General features: G+C 43.5%; 2 protein-coding genes across 21 annotated transcripts; both read right to left on the bottom strand.

Moving 5' to 3' along the window:
• Positions 1-273: 273 nt before the first annotated feature.
• Positions 274-1463, bottom strand: LOC130730349 (uncharacterized). Its single transcript, XM_057582339.1, has 2 exons — positions 1302-1463; positions 274-1179 (listed from the first exon to the last, which is right to left on the bottom strand). The coding sequence occupies exons 1-2, from the start codon at positions 1461-1463 to the stop codon at positions 274-276; spliced, it is 1068 nt and encodes a 355-aa protein (XP_057438322.1).
• Positions 1464-13583: 12120 nt separating this feature from the next.
• LOC130734177 (uncharacterized) lies at positions 13584-18178 on the bottom strand. 20 transcript variants are annotated; one of them, XM_057586515.1, is made up of 15 exons: positions 17785-18177; positions 17578-17672; positions 17354-17395; positions 16413-16474; positions 16126-16205; positions 15584-15916; positions 15446-15501; positions 15274-15358; positions 15058-15187; positions 14814-14968; positions 14600-14720; positions 14276-14452; positions 14144-14194; positions 14005-14040; positions 13584-13919 (listed from the first exon to the last, which is right to left on the bottom strand). In XM_057586515.1, the coding sequence occupies exons 6-15, from the start codon at positions 15631-15633 to the stop codon at positions 13749-13751; spliced, it is 1032 nt and encodes a 343-aa protein (XP_057442498.1). In that variant the 5' UTR covers positions 15634-15916; positions 16126-16205; positions 16413-16474; positions 17354-17395; positions 17578-17672; positions 17785-18177; the 3' UTR covers positions 13584-13748. The 20 variants fall into 20 exon arrangements, with proteins under 20 accessions (XP_057442498.1, XP_057442500.1, XP_057442499.1 ...); XM_057586517.1 differs by having other exon boundaries at positions 17357-17395; XM_057586516.1 differs by lacking the exon at positions 17354-17395 and having other exon boundaries at positions 15584-15754; positions 15837-15916.
• Positions 18179-19002: the final 824 nt, after the last annotated feature.

Raw genomic sequence — 19002 nt, 5'->3', positions numbered from 1 at the left:
GATTAAAAGATATAATAAATTAGTTTAAGAATTCTGATGTTTTCTTTTAATTAAATATGGTGAATTGGTTTGAACTGATGATGGGCAAATTTGTTTCGTTGCTGGTAAATAACTGGCCAGTTGAAAGCTTAATATATATCAAGTGTTTTATCAATCAAATAACATTCATTAATCAGCAAGGGTAAAAATATATAGTAGAGTTTGAATACACATGATTATCTAGAAAAAGTTAAACACACAATTAAAGTAACATTTTTGTGAAAAACTTCCTCTTCACACTAGATTGCGAAACACTTCTTTGTAAACTACATTAGAAGTACTATTTGAATTACTGTCGTCACCATCGCAAATGAGGATTTTTAATCCTTTACGATGGGTGACTCTAGAGAAGGCTACATATAACTGGCCATGTGAAAACACCGGTTTTGGCAAATATAACCCCACGCTCTTTAGAGATTGTCCTTGACTTTTGTTTATTGTCATGGCAAAAGAGAGCGCTATAGGGAATTGTCTCCTTTGAAACTTGAAAGGAATTCTCCTATCTGATGGGGTTAAGGTTAACCTTGGTGTAGCCACCCTTTTTCCGGCATTTGTTTTTGATATAACCTTGCCTTCCAAAACATATTTGCCCATTTCAGTGATAATCAGACGTGTACCATTGCACAATCCAGCTGATTGGTCGATGTTTCTTAAAAGCATCACCAGAGCTCCTTTTTTTAGCTTTAACAGATGATTAGGCAAGCCTGAAGAGTTTATTGTGTTTAAAAACTCCGGTGTATGGGTATCATCTTGACTGTCATAATTGATGTCTGATGAACATGTGTTATCCGCACTCAAATAAGTTTTCTCATCTCTAGGCAACAATGACATCATATATTCATTCAAACTATCAACAATCTCATTTGTAGGAGATAAAATAGCACAATCTTGGAAAAACTTTGGATTTTCGTAGTCCTGAAGGAAAGACGGATAAGTAGAGTTGACAATAGAAGCCATTGCATCACCTGAATGTGGGATCAAAAGATCGTGAGGGATGTCTAGGATTGTTTCGTCTTCTACCTGCTTACCTGCATTTCCATCTCCTATGCTTAATATCCACTCTGAAAATTTTTTTAGCTCATCAACCTCTGCAGCTGATCTTCCAGTTTGTAGCCTCATGTTTTTTGTTAATGTAAGCACCTGGTCATGATTCAAAATATAAGAACTATTGTTATAGATGAAGTTTTTGGTTGATTTTTATTTAATTGAAAGTAATTGATTAATTTAAAAGCTGACATTTTTTTGGAGAAATGGTAATGTACATGACAATGATCCCAAAGATAAGAAGCATTGATGGTGGCGTGGACAATATCCTCCCTTCTACCTTTAGGCATTACTGGTAAAATTTGCCTAAAGTCTCCACCTAACACAACAATCTTTCCTCCAAAATGCTTGTTGTTGCTGTTTTTATTGGTAAATCTCATAATATCTCTTAGAGTTCGATCCACCGCTTCAAAATGAAAGATCAGTCGGTCTCATGAATTTTAATTTTCCTAAAATGACTAAAGGTTCATCAACGGCAAGCGTGCAATATGGGGTTCAGCAGGTTAATTCCTAGGGGATTATGGCACTTTAATACTGAGAAAAAAACGTGTTTACCAAAGAATAAGGAAAGTTTTAAATCAGTTTTTTTTCCAAAACTTATTAATTAAGGATTTTGTTCTAGCAATGAACATTGAAGAAAGGTATAGTACCTAGAGAGTGGAGAATTGTGCTAGAGAGAGAATGAGAATGAGAGAGAGAATGCTGAATTTCATGTATGATTTCCTCAAAATGAGCCAAGGTCCCCCACAATTGGTAACTCCCCCTATTTATAGAGTTTGGGCACTATCTCTTGGGCCAATTGGGCCTCCGAAGCCAAGGCCCATCTTAAGGTTAGGGCCCTGCCCCGGGGCGGGCTACATGCTAGGCGTTGCCCCTCTAGGGGCTCGCCCAGTCCACTAGTCCACAAGACACCGAGCTTGAAGTATGAGAGCTAAGTGTGTCTTTTAAATGCCTTTACATATGTCCTATAATACACTGGGATTTGAGCTGCCAACATGGCTTAAGAAAAGAAAAGCAAACAATGTCGCCAACATGGCGTGAGCAAAAGGAAACTAGCATCTTTAGTCATCCAGTCCACTGACTTGGCGAGCAACCTGAGCTGACAAGTCCACAAGTCCACAAGCGGCGAGCGACCTGAGCCGACAAGTCCACAAGTCCACAAGCGGCGAGAGCGATCGATCCGTACTGGCGGTCAGCTGGAACAGGTGCATGATCGTCTACCGGCGGGAAAGGTGGCAGGCATTGGTCACGTGCCGATCACCCAAACGTTGATTGGCAGTATTTCCGGCGAGCGACTAAACTTTGTTGCTGGTATCACCTATCGGGCGATGATGTTTGGCTATTATAGTGGCGAGGCCTTTCGCGCTTTCCCCTATTTCAAAAACCCTTCGAATCCTCAACTGCCCCACGTGATGCGTCAATTACATCAATTTCCCTCTTTCTCCGGAAACGTCACTTCACTTTTCATAACCGTCCCATCGTGCGCAATAACTCCCCATTACACGCAACCCACTTCCCCAAAAACCATCATGACTTCCAACCTTCCACACGCGTCCAACACGCGTCACCCTTCCAGACTCCCCCCTTTCCCTATAAAAACCCTTCTTCCCTACAATCATCCCTTTCCGAAACCCCTCTTTACCTCCCTAATCGCTTACCAGACTCCTTCTGCCAACTTCCGTTCCGGAGCCATCGCTTATCACCCCTTCCGCTACCCACTCTTCACATCTTACTCCGGTGAGTCTTACTGCCCTTATCTTTGCATCATATACATACTCATCTTCTCCTGTCTTTCACTTCGCTGGTTTCTAAAATGGCTTCAAACCCTACCTCCCCTAATCACTCCACTTCCTCCTCCGAAAGCGACTCTGATTCCACCGCAGCCGGCGGCCTCCGTTTAGAGGTCCCGGAGATCCCTGCTTACCGGCTAAAAACCTTCGCCACTCTGCCCCTTCCAGTCCAAGTAGCCCCCAAACATGAGGCCATAGACCAACCTTCCATCTTCCAAGATAGCAACCTCATTGTGGAATTCGTGGGTTCCTTGGGTGGCTTGTCCAATGAAGACGAGTTTAACGCCAAACTCAGGATCTGGATTTGCCTTCCTGAGGACCGCCCCTGGGCTCACAAGCTAGACGGCGACGTAAAGAGATCTCACTTTTTCTTTGCATACGAATACATGTTTAGCGAGCTTGGAATCAGGCTCCCTTTTTCGCCTTTTGTCCAAACCGTCCTCCGCGACATCATTGCGGCGCCCTGCCAACTTCACCCCAACGCTTGGGCCTTCATTCGATGCTTTGAAATCTTATGCGCCGTGGTTGGCATCGCCCCATCCCCCACCAGTTTCTTCTACCTCTACGATGTTGACCCCAAATCCATCAAAAACAAAGGATGGATTTCCTTAAAGGCCCGGGCCGGCCGGAAGTGCCTGAATCCCCACAAAAGTAACGCGAAGACCTCCTTCGCACGGAAGTACTTTCGTGTGGCGGTTCACCCCGCCTATCCGGAGGCCTTCACCCTTAGGGACGGGACCGCCCTTTTCCCTCTTTACTAGATGGAAAAGCCCAATGGGATTACTGATCCTTCCGAGGAATCCTTGTCCGCCAACGACAAAGCTTTTCTGAATCTCCTTGCCCCACTCCCCATCCTTGACTGCTCAACAGTCCTTGAGGGCGCTGGCTCCTCAAGGACTCCCAAATACTTAGGTCGTCCATGGCTTACTTCTATTATCGACATTTTCTTTCTCGCCTCTTATGTTGTTACTGATGTTTTTTCATTGTTGCAGAAGATATGAACTTCACAAACGCCGAACTCCTGAAAGCCCGCGAGAGGAGAATGGCTCGCTTTTCCCCAAAGTTCAACGCTGAGGGCGACGTGAAAAAGCGGGGCGGCGCCGAGAACCAAGGTGAGGGTGCCAAAGCCCCTAAGAGGAGAAAATTGGTCAAAGCCTCCTCCGTCGCCGGCCCTTCCAACCCTGGCGCTCAGCCCACCACTGCCGCTGCGTCTAAAGGCAAAAGTGTTGCTAAAGCCTCCGCCGCCACAGCTACCGAGACAATCACTGTCCCGGCCCCCAAATCTACTACCGCGGACGTGGCCTCCGCAGCCGCCGCCAAGTCCACTACTATTGGCACTACAGCTGCCTCCACCGGCGCTGCAACTACCTCTGCCGGTGCTACAACTACCCCTGCTGATCAGTCGCCAACTGCTGACACAACCGCCAACATCTCCCAACCCTCAGCCGTTGAGAAATATGCCACCGCTAATGCCACAACAGCCGCGGCGTCGTCTGATGCTCCTGCCGGGGAGAACATGAAAGAAAATAAAACCCCCCAGTCCCCCCCTCGCCAGGACGCACCTCCTAGCCCACCCCCAACAGATGATGGGTGCCCCGCGTCTTCTCCACCTCGCCGCGAAGAGGGATCTTCTGATGTCGCCGCTACCCAGATCGAGCGAGCTCCTGGTAAAGAGAGCGGTTCCTCCAACTACTTCAACATGCTTCCCAACGCCATTGAACCTTCCGAATTCTTGCTTACCGGCCTCAACCGCGAAGTCATAGAGAAAGAAGTCTTGAGTCGGGGCATTAATGAAACCAAGGAGGAAACTCTTGCTTGTCTCCTGCGCGCTGGGTGCATCTTTGCCCATGCGTTTGAGAAGTTCAACGCCGCCACCGCCGAAGCCGAGCGGTTGAAGGCCGAGAGCGCTCAACATCAAGAAGTCGCCGCTGCTTGGGAAAAGCGCTTCGACAAACTGGCGACGCAGGCAGGAAAAGACAAAGTTCTAACCGACAAGTTGATTGGCTCGGCGGGAATTAAAATCGGCGAACTGGAGGATCAGCTGGCGTTGATGAAGGAAGAAGCGGATGACCTTGATGCAAGTCTTCAAGCTTGCAAAAAGGAAAAAGAGCAAACTGAGAAGGACCTGATCGCCAGCGGCGAAGCGCTAGTTGCTAAGGAGTCGGAGCTCGCAACATTGCGCGCTGAGCTGGAGTTAGTGAAGAAGGCGCTGGCGGAGCAAGAGAAAAAGTCTGCCGAGTCCCTGGCCCTGGCGAGGTCTGACATGGAGGCGGTGATGCAGGCCACATCTGAGGAAATCAAGAAAGCGACCGGCGCTCACGCCGAGGCCCTCGCCACGAAAGATGCCGAGATTGCTTCCCAACTGGCAAAAATCAAAGTGCTCGAGGACGAGTTGGCGACGGAGAAAGCCAAAGCCACTGAGGCGAGGGAACAAGCTGCTGACATTGCCCTTGACAACCGCGAGCGCGGTTTCTACCTCGCCAAAGATCAGGCCCAACATTTGTACCCGAACTTTGACTTTAGCGCCATGGGAGTAATGAAAGAGATAACCGCTGAAGGACTGGTTGGTCCTGACGATCCTCCCCTGATTGACCAACACCTCTGGACAGCGACTGAAGAAGAAGAGGAAGAGGAAGAGGAAGAAGAAGAAAACAATGAATAATGTAATTTTTAAGTCATTTAGCTTTTACTGTCCCTTTGTAGTGTACTTTTCCGCCATTCATCTATGTTTAAGCAACCCTTCGCCATAGCTTTTCATATCGCCGTTGGATATTTTGTAAATCATGTTGGAATACTTTCGCCGTACATTTTTTGGTCGCCGCCTTCTTATTGCTTAAAAACATTAAGAATGAATTCCATGAATGAATTTCATAGCTTAACACCCCACCACGCCGGAGTAATAAAATACTCAACATCCTGAATGTCCAAGCACTCGCCTTCCACCTTATTCATTCGCCGACCTTATATCTTGCGCTATTTTTTCACGCGCCATATGATTGAATTACGCCTAACGACTTCGTGCATTAATTTTAACTAGGACTTGTTGCTTGGTATTCCACCACCAAGACTTTAGACGTTTCCCCCAAAGGAAGAAACGGCCTCCATTCTCGAGGGCTTCGCCCGGGGCTTTGCCCGCTCGGGGCTTACAATGCTTGGATCCCAATGGCCATTTGGGAGTCCCAAGACTTTTGCCTAGTTAACGGTGCTCGTCGTATTCTGGCGAGACTTATCCAGCACATCGTTTACGGGACCGGCGATCACGTCAGACTTTCCGGGGGATGATTCCCAGGCGTCAAAGGCCATTTGTGGAATCGCCGCCACCTTCAGGGTTCCAGCAGGCCCCTTTGGGGATCAAGCCTGTCCCACTTAGTGATCGCTGTAATTCTTTATGTCGATCTGCAATTCCGATCGTCAGGGAATCCCTGGAATTTTTGGACACGAATTTCGTGAATTTTCGTTTTATTTTATTGATGGAGCGCCTCATTAAAAAACTCTTTTCAGAGAAAAAGAGCACGCTTTGTTATTGCAATACATTGGAGAATTCGAAAACACTTTTCAGAAAATTTCAAAGATATCTGGCTCCGGCGACTCCGCCTTGTTCGCTTTCTCGCCTGCGATCAACTATAATAGTAACGCAAGCTCAAACCATTGAACGACCGAGGTAGCCGCCTTCCATCAAGCTCTTCTAAGTGATAGGCCCCATTACCAAGAACTTTAATAATGCGGTAGGGCCCTTCCCAGTTAGGCGTGAGCTTGTTTCCCGGGGCTCCCGATCGCCACTTGAGGACCAGGTCGCCGACCTGCATATCTCGGACGCGAACCCTGCTGTTGAACTTTGCCGCCACGCGCTGCTTCATCGCTGTTTCCCGAATGTGCGCCTCGTCACGCGTTTCCGACAAAAGGTCCAACTCCGCCGCCATATTGGCTTGATTCTCCCCTTCAAAATCTGGCTGGGTTCGCCATGTGAAGTTGTCAATCTCCACTGACAACATAGCATCAACCCCATAGGTCATTCTAAAGGGGGTTTCCCTTGTAGTGGATTGCACAGTGGTGTTGTATGACCATAGCACCACCGGGAGTTCCTCCAGCCAGGCTCCCTTAGCCTCCTTGAGCCGTCGCCTTAATCCACGCAGGATTACCCTGTTTGCAGATTCCACTTGCCCGTTTGCTTGCGGATGCTCCACAGAGGCAAACCTCATCTGTATGCCCATTTCCCTGCAAAATTCTCTAGTTTGGTTGCTTGAAAACTGGGTCCCGTTGTCGGATACGATCGCCCTTGGGATCCCGAACCTGCAAACAATTCGCTTCCAGTAGAAGTTGACTATCTTCGCAGAGGTTATTTTGGCCAGGGGCTCGGCCTCAATCCATTTAGTGAAATAATCCACCGCTACCAATATAAACTTCATTTGCGACCTGGCGATCGGAAAAGGCCCTACTAGATCCACCCCCCACATGGCGAAGGGCCATGGGGCGCTCATCGTTACCAGCTCCTTTGGCGGTGCCTTAGATAAATCAGCAAACACTTGACATTTTTTGCATTTTTTCACAAAGTCCATGCAGTCTTTCCTGAGGGTGGGCCAGTAGAATCCCGCCCTCAACACCTTGCAAGCCAAAGATCTCCCCCCAATGTGGCTTGCGCACACTCCCTCGTGCACCTCAGACATTATCGCCTCGTATTTTTCCGGCGGTACGCATTTTAACAATGGCGCCAAAAAACCACGGCGATACAAATGTCCGTCGATGAGAGTATAGTGGCTCGCCTCTCGCCGTTGTTCCTTCGTGCATTGCTCCACTTCCGATGGGTCCCCCGCTAAGATGGACAATATAGGTCCCATCCACGTCGCTCCCCTGTCCACGCATGCCATGAGCTCGCCTTCAATGCTGGGGAACGCCAGCGTTTCCTGAATCACACTTCTATTGTTGCCGGGCTTCCGCGTGCTCGCTAATTTGGCCAACGCGTCCGCCCGCTGGTTTTCAGTCCGAGGAACATATTCCACCACAACCTCTTGAAAAAGTGTCATCAAATATCGCACTCTCTCTAGGTACTTGATCAGATTAGGATCTTTGACCTGGAAAGTGCCCTTCACTTGGTTCTCCACCAACTGCGAGTCTGTTCTTATCAACAAGCTTCCAATCTTTACTTCACGCGCCAACTTCAACCCGACGATGAGAGCCTCATACTCTGCCTGGTTGTTTGTGGCCTTGAACTCGAATTTCAGCGATTGTTCCAGTACTAGATCTCCTGGTCCTTCCAACGTTACTCCCGCGCCACTGCCACTGCTATTGGAGGATCCATCTACAAAGAGAGTCCACTGAGTGTCTACCCTTTCAAACCGATCTGGGGTCAATTCCACCACAAAATCAGCCAGCGACTGTGCGCCAACCTTGCCTCGTTTATCATATTGCAAACCATATTCGGACAATTCAACCGACCAGGCGACCAATCTGCCTGACAAATCCGGTTTTTGCAACACTTGTCTCAGGGGTAAATCCGTTCGCACCCTTACTGGAAAACTCTGAAAGTAAGGTCTTAACCGCCGGGCGGTGACGAGGACCGCCAATGCTGCCTTCTCGATTTTCTGGTATCTGACCTCTGCGCCCTGGAGTGTGTGGCTAACGAAATAAATAACTCGATGTTCGCCATCCACCTCCTGCAATATCACAGAACTCAGAGCACTATCACTCACAGCAAAATACAAGTGCAGCGGGTGCCCCTGCATTGGTTTTGACAAAATCGGCGGTGATGACAGGAGTTCTTTGAGGCGAACAAAAGCTTCCTCACACTCCGCTGTCCACTCGAATGCAGCATTTTTTCGAAGACACTTGAAAAATGAGAAAGATCTATCGCCAGACTTAGGGAGAAAACGAGATAGAGCTGCTATTCGCCCGGTTAAACGTTGGACTTCTTTCACATTAGAGGGACTTTTCATCTGCTGAATCGCCTTGCATTTGTCCGGGTTTATCTCTATTCCCCTGGATGTGATCATGAATCCCAGAAACTTGCCACCCTAAACACCAAAAGAGCACTTCTCCGGGTTAAGGCGCATATTGTGCTTCCTGATCTCGCCGAATGCTTCTTCCAGATCTTGATGATGATCCAAACCACGTACTGACTTAACGATCATATCATCGACGTAAACTTCCATGTTTCTCCCCACCTGCCCAGCAAAAACCCTATCCATCAATCTTTGGTAGGTCGCCCCAGCGTTCTTTAGTCCAAACGGCATGGTGCGATAGCAATAATTGACTCTGGCGGTCATGAAAGCCGTTTTGTCCTCGTCTGCCGGGTGCATGCGGATTTGATGATAGCCAGAATAAGCATCCATCAAGCTAAGCAGTTCGTTGCCCGAGGTACCATCAACGAGGCTATCAATGCTGGGAAGGGGATACGAATCTTTTGGACATGCTTTGTTTAAATCTGTGTAATCTACACACATTCGCCACTTCCCGTTCGCCTTCTTCACCATTACGACGTTCGCCAACCACGTCGGATACTTCACTTCCCTGATGAACTCTGCCGCCAGCAACTTGTCAACTTCCTGTTGAACCGCCTTTCCCTTGTCTCCTCCGAAGCGCCGCCTGAGTTGTGAAACTGGCTTGACACTTGGATTCAATGCTAATCGATGGCAGATGAAGTTTGGATCAATTCCAGGCATGTCTTTGCAGCTCCAAGCAAACAAATCTAAGTTCTCCCCAAGCAGCTTTGTCAGGCGCGTCTCCTGCTCTTCCGTCAGTCTGGTCCCAATCTTCAAAGTGCGATCGCCAAACTTCAGCGCCTTCGTGTCCTCAATTGGCGTGGGCCTGTTTACCCGCCCCTCGCCACGTGGGTCAAGATTTTCATCCGAAGCTTCAATTTCATAACATCTATGACCGACCAACGCACTCTTCTTGCCGTACAAGTTAAGGCAATTATTGTAACACTCCCTCGCCATCTTTTGGTCCACCTTCAGCTTTCCAACCTTTCCACTGCTTAGCGGATACTTGACCGCCAAATGGGCTGTTGAAATTACAGCACAAAGGCGATTCAATGTATTTCGCCCAATAATGACATTGTAAGATGCCACCACCTGGAGAACCAGATACCTTACCTTCAAAACCCTGGCACACTCATCTTCCCCGAATATTGTGTCTAGATCAATGTATCCTCGCACCATTACTTGCTCCCCCGCGAAACCTACCAAGGTTCCCGCATATGGAGTCAGATCATTGTCAGTTAGTCCCAACTTGTCGAATGCATCACCATAGATAATATCAGCCGAACTACCCTGATCCAGGAGTACCCTTCTAACGTTGAAACTGTTTATCCTTAACTGCACTACGATCGGGTCATCCTTATGAGGCTTTATCCCCTCAAAGTCTGTCATCGAGATTGTTATGTCAGGGTGTACGAATCCAAAAGCGACCCCATGAACAGAATTAACCGCACGAACATGGCGTTTCCGCGCCGCATGGGTGTCGCCACCGCCGCCAAATCCCCCAGCGATGGTGTTTATGGTCCCGACGGGCGGTCCTGAGTGTTGAGCGAACGTGTCATCAGCTCCTCTTGTGGCGATAGCCGCTGATTCTTGCTTTTTCTTGCCCTTAGTGTCCACTCGCTCCTCTTCTCGCTTATGCATTTTGTTGTGATCGCCGTTGTTGCGCCACTGGCCTTGGCGATTTCCTTGATATCCCGCCCGAATCAACTTATCAATTTCCCGCTGCAAAGTCCAGCAGTCGTCTGTGCCGTGCCCGGCGGACCGATGGAATTCACACCACTTCTTGGGATTGGCGTCCCGTGATTGATACTTAGGGGCCTCTGGCTCATCCACTAGATTTGCGCCCCTCGCCCCGCGGAGCATATCCGTTAATTCAGTATTCATTACCATGTCAGCTTCCTCCCGCTGGCGATGGGACTTGGATTGCCATGGCCGGCGTTGTTCATAATCATCACGCCGTGGATACAACTGCTCCTTGGTCGGCCTCAATGCCGCCTTCCCTTTATCTTGCCTTTGCTGCTTGCCATCCCCCTTATCTTCGCCATTCTTATCTTTTTTCGCGCGCTTGGGCGACGTGTCGCCCTTTTCCAACTTCGCGCGCTTTCTTTTGAAAGCGTCGTCCTCCTCATCAAGAATATAAGTGCTGGTGCGAGCACGCATCTCCTCCATCGAACGCGCCGGCTTACGTGTCAATTTGCTGTTCAACCCTCCCGGTAGCAAACCGTTTTTAAATGCTAGAGCACAAGCTCGAGGCTCCTCGTCCTCAACCTTGACCGACGCTGCGCTGTACCTTGCCATGTACTCTTTCAGTGACTCTCCTTCTTGCTGGCGAATATTATATAGGTCATTGATCGTCACCGGCTGATTCTTATTCGCCGAGAATTGCACTAGAAACTTGGATGAGAAGTCTCTGAAATTTGAAATCGATCCGCGCGGCAAAGTTGTGAACCACGCCATCGCCGTCGATTTGAACGTCGATGGAAACATCCTGCACTTCACCGCATCTGACGCCGCAATTATCACCATCTTCGTATTGAAATACAGAAGATGATCCTTCGGATCGGAATCTTCGCTGTAAGAATCCAGAACTAACGTTTTCATATTATCCGGAATCGCCACACTCTCAACATCCTCCGAGAACGGACGGAACTCAGCCACGGAATCTGCTTCTCTGCTTCCATCGTCCCGCTGCTCGCGACGGTAGAAATCCAACTGAGCCTGTAGATGCTCATTCCTCTGTTGGATGTTGCCAATGCTGCGCATCAGATGGCGCCATTGCTCCTGTGTCACCGCCGGTTGTTGCTCCGGAGCAGGTGAATTCTCTGGTGAGCGCTCCAGAGATCCAACCTGTGAAGGCGATGGAGGAGGTGGTGGTGACGGAGGAGGAGAAGGCGGCTGTACTCCCGTCGTTCGTACCGGAGAATCCAGGATCACACGATGAGGCCGCCGAGGCGGCGAAATTCGCTGTTGCACTGGTGAATGATGCTGCCTCCTGCGTCGAGTCTCCATCCAAACCAAGAACGATGCAAACTCGATCGGAAAACGAACACCGGTTACAGAATCAAAATCAAAAGACCAGAGAATTGCCTAATCACCAACAGAGATAACTTCCTGCACAATCAATCCACGTGAATGGGAGTAGAAAGTTTACAGTCCCCACAGACGGCGCCAAATGTTCTAGCAATGAACATTGAAGAAAGGTATAGTACCTAGAGAGTGGAGAATTGTGCTAGAGAGAGAATGAGAATGAGAGAGAGAATGCTGAATTTCATGTATGATTTCATCAAAATGAGCCAAGGTCCCCCACAATTGGTAACTCCCCCCTATTTATAGAGTTTGGGCACTATCTCTTGGGCCAATTGGGCCTCCGAAGCCAAGGCCCATCTTAAGGTTAGGGCCCTGCCCCGGGGCGGGCTACATGCTAGGCGTTGCCCCTCTAGGGGCTCGCCCAGTCCAGATTTTTATCAGCATTAAAGTGAAAGCTATTAAGAGGGAACCAATCTAAAGTTTCCGTTTGGAATATTAGGATTGAATGCAATTAATAGGCATCCCTTTAATTTGGCAATCAGTTACTAACAATGCTATTTTAAATTAAATGGTTTATATTCAATTTGAGAATTTAAAAAATGCCCAGGTTTAGGCTGTTGCATTTTTTATTCACCAATTAATTATGTAACGGTCATTCAAAATCATGAGGGAAAATTTTTAATTCAAAAACACCCAAAGGAATTTTTTTTAATGATAATTGTAACGGATCCTTCAATATCCAGAGATTTTTGGCAATAACACCCCAGGTTTTCAAATTCAAGATATCATAATAATTTTTCCTGAATGAGACTTTTAAAAATTCAGCTACCTTTTAACTCACCAAAAAAACCTATCATCTGTACAAACATTTAAATTACTTCCATACCAATTGCACCAAAATCTATACTTTTTCTCTGCAACGTTGCTCCAATATTTTAAATCACTCCCCTATCCTACCTTTCTTTCATTAATTATATTTTTAATATTGAGTTATGTTTTATAATTATATTAATTAGTTTGTCATGTGAATTTGAGGAGCCATTGAGATGAAAGAGTGGATGGACTAAATCAATTCTATCTATGCATTAATATAGACATCCAAGAACTACTTTAATTTTCTATTTTTCTTAGTCCCATTATTTGTGACTGTTTGCTCTCAGGTTTTGTATTTTTATTAAAGATATGTCTGAAGTTTCTCTCTAGACCATCTATCTTCAATATCACATTATCTATTTTATTGTTAAAAACTATAAATCCCGATATTTTAAAAAAATGTGCTAAAGTTTCCAAACTCCTCCACGTTTCCTCTTAAAAAACTATCATATGTAATGTCTGTTGACTTTGTCAACCAATCAAATATTTTAAACTCTTATAATCAGTCCCAAGAGTTGTTATTTATTTAAAAGAAAAACTATAAATCCCGATATTTTTTAAAAATGTGCTAAAGTTTCCAAACTAATGAATGTTGACCTTGTTATTTCAGATCCCAAGTTGAATGTAATATAAATTGCAAGCAACGTTTTTTAAAAATGCATAATGTAATCTATATGTTGTCAATTTTTTTTGAATAATGAATTTATTATTTATTAGTTTTATTGATTTTTTTTCAAAAGTTATTTCGTTGACCTTTTAAAATGACATTTAGCAAAAAAGTAGAAAGATGGAATATAAAAAAATAAGTTGCATGGGGATAATCGTGTACCGATCATGAGCCCATAAAAAAAATGTTCACCATAAAGACTTAATCAAAATTCCAACAAACAACTTATTAATTTGAAACTATCCTCAGAACCCAATCAGAAAATCCAATATCTAAAAGCAACCACAAAAAACATAGAGCATAAAAAACCACTCGCAACACACATAATGCGTTTTAGTTTGAATTTGGCTCCACTTTAACAGTGGCCATCTTGAGTTTTTTCTTCACAGCAGATGCTTGCAGCCTTTCGCCTTCATCTTGCGAAGCCAAGTCTGCGACATCATAATCTCGCTTCCCACGCACTTCGGTTGAAGCACCAGGGTCATTTACTCTGGGCGTACAATCCTATGCAAGGTTTTTTATAAAGTCATTGTGTAAATATTAAATAGTCACACGAATTATATGCATTTAAAGAGTCATTTCTACATACCTTTGATAGATCATATGGTTGTTGTGAAGGTGTTCCCTTCAAATAGGAATAATTAGTCCTCACTCATGAATTTTAAAGTTGAACACCAATAAAAATATCCTGATATTTTCTCCATAAATTTAGATAACATAGTTCGTACCTGGTCATCATGAGCTGACTGTGTGGCATTACAGTTTTTGTTTTGAACATCCTAAAGTAAAACAATAACGCACAGTATGTGAACAAATTATATATTCGCATGATAAATATTATGCAATGGATTTTTAGTCACCTCTATATTATGCTTAAGCCTGTATTTGAAAATTATTGCTTGGTCATGACTCAACTTCCTCACTGTATAAGTTTGCCAATTGTCCTCGATATTCTTTTGGGTAACATCAATATTCAGCATAAAAAATTCACCAATCATTGAATTCAGCTCAATTGGATACCCCTGACCATGAGCCGCCTAAGTTGTCCACACAAAGGAAAGCTATATCACGATTGCAGTTTTTTTTTTAAAATAATTTAAAATAATACAACATAACATTAAAAGACTTTATAACAAATTACTTGTTTCATTTTTTCCTTGCTTGTAAATAAGACGGAAATTTACCTCATCTATAGCAGCTTGTAATTCTTCAGCATTTTTTCCAATAAATGGCAAAAGAGACCCGTCAAATAATACCAAAGATGCGGAACCGCTGTCATCAATGGCATAAACATTGACCTTATACCTGTTTAAAAGCAATAAAAATGTTTTTAAATTTGTAATCTAACCCCATAAACTACGTCTCTCTCTATAAATTTGGGAGCCATAAATTTTTAACCTCTTGATAGACTTCACCATTTTAGAGCATTTGGAGCAATAAAATTTATTTCCAACATCCTCTACTTTCTTCAAGCACTTAAAGCATGAGTTGTACATCCATCCATTATCATAATTGATCTCAATGACTTTAGCAAGTATAGATACAGTGCAAGGCTGAAATATAACGGAAAGATATTTTTAAAAAGTAGTTCTTTAATATTTTATGTTTAAATTCACCGCAAATTATAATAGAAGAACAATACCTCAGTGCAATAACTGATATCTGATATTGTCATCCTTGGTGCTTCAAGAATTTCTTCCTCAAATGAAAGTTTAATCTGGGATGGCATCTGGGTAATTCCTTGTGAAATAGACACATCAGTACTTTGCAACCTGTATTATATAATCAAACATGATCTTGTCAAATACCTTTTGTGGATCATTTATAATAATTAATGCAGGTATATAAAATCACCAACCTTTTCTTGTATTCTATAGCATCATAGACATCAGAGTTGATTAGCAATTTTGTACCATGATAGTAGTTTGAAATCCCAACGACCCCTAACAATTTCAAATTTAAGAAACAATTAAATGGAAATTATGAATCTAATGACCCATTTTATTTAAAACATTCACACGAAAATGCACCTCCAAAAGTCTTGACCATACACTGATGAACTATCAAAACTGGAGCCTCATCGTCACTGAAAGAAAACTTTAAGGCTCAAAACATTCACACGAAAATGCACCTCCAAAAGCCTTAAATGCATTGGTGAGATGACTGACACTGAAAGAAAACTTGGATTTGGAAGGGACTCAATGATTGTTCTTTCCATACTTCTAGGCAGCAACTATTATCAAGTAGTTCATTCTTTATATATACACCCAAAGAAACGAAAAATTTATCAAAGATATGCATACATTATAGTGGGTTGTACCTGCAAATCAGTTTCTTTTCTAAAAGAGGTGCATCAATTATAGTGAGCATTATAAATAAAGAATATAAAATCCACTCAATAAGCACAAATTGTAAGAATACCTTTGGTGGGCAAGTCACCTATTCACTTCATTTCATAACTTCTAGGCTCATCTGAAATTGCAGGTAAATAATATTAGAGCCTGCAAAAAAAATTCAGAAGATACTATTAGATAAGATAGCAGAGAGATCCTTTAACCACCAAGACCCCCTACACACCAAGAACCACCAATCCGAGTCCCCTTAATCTACAAACAGGAACTTCTCTTTGAGGATAAAGCTGATCAATAATAGTGAGCATTATAGATAAAGAATATAGAATTCACTCAATAAGCACAAATTGTAAGAATACCTTTGGTGGGCAAGTCACCTATTCACTTTATTTTATAACTTCTAGTCTCATCTGAAATTGTTGGTATATAATATTAGAACCTGTAACAAAAATTCAGAAGATACTATTAGATAAGAGAGCAGAGAGATCCTTTAACCACCAAGGACCCCCCTACCCACCAAGAACCACCAATCCGAATCCCCGTAATCTACAAACAGGAACTTCTCTATGAGGACAAAGTTGATCAATAATAGTGAGCATTATAGAATTCACTCAATAAGCACAAATATCTTTGGTGGGCAAGTCACCTATTCACTTTATTTTATAACTTCTACCCTCATCTGAAATTGCTGGTAAATAATATTAGAACCTGCAGCCAAAATTCAAAAGATACTATTAGATAAGAGAACAGAGAGATGAAAAAGAGAACACATTTCCTTTAACCACCAAGACCCCCCCCCCCCCCACAGAAAAGAGAATGCTCCCCCATAAACTTGACATCTCCCACTGATTTCTTAAATTATTTGTTCATTCTCTGATTTTTTTTATTTGTTCTCAAATATGTCTTCATGAGTTGTTTAAGCCTTACTTCTACCATGGGTTACATTACACCACCCTTTCTTTAAGTTTAGCATGGTTCCTAATGAAGGACAGCAACAGAGCAAGATTAAAATCACATTGGTTTTATTTTCTAATTAGAAATCCTTTAATTATTTCACAGCCAACATTAATCATTCTGCTTTGACTCTTCTACTTAAAGCTCTCTTATAATTTGCACAGCTTCTGTTAAAACACCTTCAGACCTATAGTTTTTCTCAGCATTTTCAGACGAAACTCCTTGTTCTCATCTCTATTTCTATGCTACATTCACTTTCATATGCTACTTAGCCAATGTAATCACTACTCCTGCCACCTCATCTCTATTTCTATACATGGTAATTGGTACTTGGGGCTGATAACCTAGTCAGGTCTTATTTGGCTAAATCATTTCTTTCTTCCTACTCTTTTACCTTGCTTACAGACACTGGTCACACTTATTTGGCTAAATCATGTCATTGATTCCAAAAATATCAATGACATGTTATCAAATTTTCTGCGATTCATAAATTTGGGCCTAGATAGTCCTAATTCCACTATCAGCCAGATAACAGTAGCCTACAAACTAAGGGAATCAAACATCAGAGACAAAAAAAAATTGGGCCTTTCAGGGACAACAGAGAGAGAGAGAGAGGGAAAGGAAATTCAATACCACAATCAAGAACAACGTAGAAGAACGACACCAATGCACAAACTAGAACCCCATAATCCCAGTGTAGGTGCACCAAATCCGCAGAACAGGAATCACAGTGAACAATTTGAATCAAACTTGCTTAGCCAAAAATCATCTCCATCACGAAGTGGGAAAAAAAACAAAGGGAACGAATGGATGCTTGGAGGAAGAACGAATCACAGTCGTGAGAAAGAGAAACAAACCTGAAAATTTGCAGGAAAACCCAAATCGAGTATGAGCACCCAGCCAGCAGCCACCATTTAAGGAACAATGTCCGGTGCCAAACCTCAGCCATCTTCTACATCAGGATCAGGGAAGAAAAAAAAAGAAGGGAAACGATATCAGATCAGAAAAAAAGGGGAACGATATCAGTTCTGAATCCTAGAGACCACCAGAGATGAAATACATACCCAAACGGAGCAGACCACCTTCCCTATTCTGATTCGAACCCTCCAAAAAATCCCTTGTCTCCGTTTGTTTGCATAACCGCCATCTAGCCAGTTCCTTGACCACCCGTCAAAGCCCCAATCCCAGTGGCCAAGGTACCTGCGACAGGGGTTACCATGGAAAGAGACGTGGGCTGGTCGCAGATGAAGCCGATGATGAAGGTGTTCCAAACGGCGGTGGAAGGGCGAGGAAGGTGTCGAGGAGATGCTGGAAATCAGAGGCAGAGAGCAGAGAGAAGGTTTTAAACGAACTTGAAACCATGTGTCTGCCTTTTCAAGTTCGTGAAACGGCTGAGAGAAGGAGAAAAGGAAGAAGGTAAGGTGAAAGGGGGAAGCGTCTGTATTTTGTTGAAACTGAAAAGCGTTTCACAAATTTAATAAATTCCTTGAATGAAAGATGGAGTGAAACTGATATGAATGAACGGCTGAGATCAAACTTGAGTGAAATAAAATGACCTTTTTACAAAAATATCCATACCCAACTCTCATAGATATTGGAATAAATTGCTGAAGGACTTTTTTGCCCCCAAGGCTGCAAAACTTTGCTTTTATATAGATCATAGATAGATGCATTCGGTTGGTATCCCATTTGATTTTATTTGAAATTTAAAATAATATCAATCAATTAGTTTAGAATATAATGATTGTTTAAAAAAATATAATGATACTTTTTATATAAAACAAAATCTCACGTTACATATACATAAAGAAATCTCTAAAGTTAAAAAGAAGATTTTAATATTTTATGAAAAAGTTTCTCATATTTAAAATTTTTAAATTAGCCAACATAGATTTGTTTTGGTAACAAATTTTTGGTGGAGAAATTTCTCCTCTCCATTTATAAATGAATGCATTCGGTCGGTATCTCATTTGATTTTATTTGTAATTTAACACAATATCAATCAATTAGTTTAGAATATAATGATTGTTTAAAAAAATATAATGATACCTTTTATATAAAACAATATCTCATGTTACATATGCATAAAGAAATCTCTAAAGTTAAAAAGAAGATTTTAAAAATTTCAGTGTAACACATGTCAAAATAGGAGAAGGATTTACTTATACATAGGTGGCAACAGGGCCGGCCCTGGGCCTGTGCAAGCAGGCCTACAGCCCAGGGCCTCCAAAAAGAAGGGGCCTCAAAAAAAAATTCCCAAAGGCTACGATTTCTAAGTTGTT

This window comes from Lotus japonicus, chromosome 1 (assembly GCF_012489685.1).
Source record: "Lotus japonicus ecotype B-129 chromosome 1, LjGifu_v1.2".
NCBI lineage: Eukaryota > Viridiplantae > Streptophyta > Magnoliopsida > Fabales > Fabaceae > Lotus > Lotus japonicus.
This window is presented reverse-complemented; position numbering and strand designations above follow the sequence as displayed.

What these genes read in the sequence shown, in the direction of transcription:
- LOC130730349 (XM_057582339.1), bottom strand. Translation starts at nt 1,463, where the DNA reads ATGAGATTTACCAATAAAAACAGCAACAACAAGCATTTTGGAGGAAAG. An exon ending in ATCTTTGGGATCATTGTCAT is followed by an intron (nt 1,180 to 1,301) that starts GTACATTACCAT and finishes AATCATGACCAG; the next exon opens with GTGCTTACATTAACAAAAAA.
- LOC130734177 (XM_057586515.1), bottom strand. Translation starts at nt 15,633, where the DNA reads ATGGAAAGAACAATCATTGAGTCCCTTCCAAATCCAAGTTTTCTTTCA. An exon ending in ATATCAGTTATTGCACTGAG is followed by an intron (nt 14,969 to 15,057) that starts GTATTGTTCTTC and finishes GTTATATTTCAG; the next exon opens with CCTTGCACTGTATCTATACT. An exon ending in AACCATATGATCTATCAAAG is followed by an intron (nt 13,920 to 14,004) that starts GTATGTAGAAAT and finishes AACCTTGCATAG; the next exon opens with GATTGTACGCCCAGAGTAAA.